This window comes from Sphaeroforma arctica (genome assembly GCF_001186125.1).
Source record: "Sphaeroforma arctica JP610 unplaced genomic scaffold supercont1.3148, whole genome shotgun sequence".
NCBI lineage: Eukaryota > Ichthyosporea > Ichthyophonida > Sphaeroforma > Sphaeroforma arctica.
This window is the reverse complement of record NW_014037410.1, coordinates 1-2842: the sequence shown is the minus strand read 5'-3', so window position 1 is coordinate 2842 and position 2842 is coordinate 1. Positions and strand designations below refer to the sequence as shown.

The window sequence follows — 2842 nt, the reverse complement described above, 5'->3', positions numbered from 1 at the left end:
TTACTACATCGACCGACGACTATATATATATATATATATATATATATATATATATTTATATATCATTGACACCTACATACATCACAAGAAGTTACCCGTCCAAACACGGACACACCAATATTCAGAGTCTGTCCCAGTATACTACGCAGGACGGGAGGGACAATTGTAGTTGAGCCCACATTCACAAAGTAGACCATTAGCAGAGGCAGCGATGCAATGGTGGGCAATACGAGTTTGTATCTCCACTTGAGGTCGAACACATCGTCCGCGAAACCAAGCAGAATCATACAACAGATGGATAGCAGTCCCGCGATGAACTCGGAGAACTGTTTCGTGTTTATGTATGTCGTTGAGTATGTTGGAGATATTGAGGAGTAATGCCCTGGGAGAGGTACAATTGTACCAGTGCCTAACACTCAATGAAGCAACGCGGAAATGAAACCGGCGGAACGTATTTAGTGAGGTAGTGTGTGTTTGCCTCCATGAACGTGTAAGTACAATACCGTACACCAGAAGAATAGCAGGAAGTTGAAAATATGGCAAGCAGATAACATCGTGGCTATATGGACAAATCAACGCGTTCGACCTTGTGTAGCATACTCTGAGATGTGAACACTTCAATAAGTGGTTTACATATTATGAACAAACTACAAATGAACCCGCATGTGTGACATCAGGTAGCGAACAGACTTAAAGCCGGTGATGACCTGAGAACATGGCGGAACGGATTGTTTTGGGATGATAGTGAGGTAGTGTGTGTTTGCCTCCATGAACGTGTAAGTACAATACCGTACACCAGAAGAATAGCAGGAAGTTGAAAATATGGCAAGCAGATAACATCGTGGCTATATGGACAAATCAACGCGTTCGACCTTGTGTAGCATACTCTGAGATGTGAACACTTCAAGAAGTGGTTTACATATTATGAACAAACTACAAATGAACCCGCATGTGTGACATCAGGTAGCGAACAGACTCAAAGCCGGTGATGACCTGAAAACATAGAGCAGGTGATAGAGATAGAGTAGGACATGGAAAAAAAGGTGGAAATCAAAATAGATACTATGTGAAATAAAAAATAGTGAAAAAGAAATAGAAATTATTCCTTAATGGAACTGGATGGGTAGGGAAGGCGTTGTCTGACCGATGACGCTACTAGTACGGGTGAGTGGCCATATCTATATTACGGAACTTGCAGATCTATATTCCGGAATTTGCAAAGTGTACAGATACATTCACTCACCTTATCATGCGGAAAGTTTTCTTTGACTATGGGATTCACGAAGTGTGTGTCGAAGGCAAAGGGAATAAAAAGGAACATGCAAACGAGGTATGCTGCTCCGACAACCATTCCCAGACTTTCCGGTCTGTAATAGTGTGACCAGAGATAGGTTGACAACAAATGAGAAAGTATGTGCGTAGACGTATGTCAATAGGAAGTACTCTCGGAGTATTGCTCCCAGAAATATTCCCAAACGCTGCGGTGTATGATAATGAAGGAGGATAGAAATATATTGCCACGATACAAATAGGCATAGCGCATACATATGCAATAGTATACGCCTTCAAAATACTGTGCCCACAAGCATTCTCAGACTCTCCCGTGTGATAGAACAAACAACGAGATACGTTGGCATGATACGGGTGCACGAGAGCGTGATAGCAAACGATACAGGAGCGTAGATGTGTGTATGTATGTATGTGCATAAGCATATAGACACTGGACACCGATCATAGTACTAGAATGCAGCTTCGAGTATCAGCATAGTGTGATCGATGCGTACGCACAGAAGCGTTGTTGGGTCCTTACAGCTCAGAGAACTGCATAAGCGCTCTTAGGGACATAACAAATGTACACAGAAGTACTTTTATCGGTGATCTACAGGACCAAGTAACCAAACGAGACTGGCACTCAGGCATGAGACTGGTACTTCGTTGACATAATGAAAATCAATTATCATGGCATTGCTTCCTGGAAAAACCCGATTCCGCATATTTTGATGTGTGTCTGTATAATAACGCACATTTGCATGAATATCATCTATATGCAAGCGATTGACTATGGAAACTTGAAGAGGCGATAACGAGTACGAATGTGTTGATTTCGTACACTAAAACCAGTATATATAAAGTTAATCGTGAGCAGGCTGATAGACACTTACACTCCATTCTTCAAGGCCACACAATACTTACATAATTGTTGGTAAGTTGCTGGTATTGCCGTAAAGATTAAAAAAATCCCGAGTTAACGTGTATTTATAATAGTTAAGACAGCGCAGTACAGTCTGGAATAAACTTATGATGAAGTACCTTTTCAGACGCAAAGCAAGATTATTGAGCAGGTTATGATACGCATACGCTCGTCTAACAGTCACACAAAAAAAACGCCGTATTGTGAAATGGTAGACAAATTGAGGTTCACTTTGAGATAGCGCAACAAGAGCAAGACTACAGCACGCCATGTACACGGACACACAGTAACTAAACTATATATGAAGTCAATCAATACGTATATCAAATACTTCAGGCGCTGCAAACGAAAAAGTTTGGGAAAACGAGTACATACAAAATGGGTGAATTGGTCTTATTGAGATCCTTGCCGACTACATTGGCTTTAATGAAATGCTCCGTCACTGCGGGCATCGCACGGAAACATAGCACAAAGCTCACAACTGAGAATATGAAATTGGTCGACAAGGGACTTGGAAGGTTCCAGAAAACAGCTGTATGCATTGTGTTGGAAAGGTGGTCAATTATCAATTAAAAATACGTACTTAAAAAAGTATATACATATACATTTACTATCCCAATAAAAAAAAGAACTAGAAATCAAGAATGGCAA

General features: G+C 40.9%; 1 protein-coding gene across 1 annotated transcript in view; it reads right to left on the bottom strand.

Moving 5' to 3' along the window:
• The window catches only part of SARC_13327 (hypothetical protein), a gene marked incomplete at both ends in the record, with an annotated part of 2192 nt that extends 841 nt beyond the window's left edge, over positions 1–1351 (bottom strand). The window contains 2 exons of the mRNA XM_014292542.1: positions 116–326; positions 1244–1351. Of these exons, the coding sequence (XP_014148017.1) occupies positions 116–326; positions 1244–1351 (319 nt within the window). The remainder of the gene's footprint in view (positions 1–115; positions 327–1243) is intronic.
• Positions 1352–2842: the final 1491 nt, after the last annotated feature.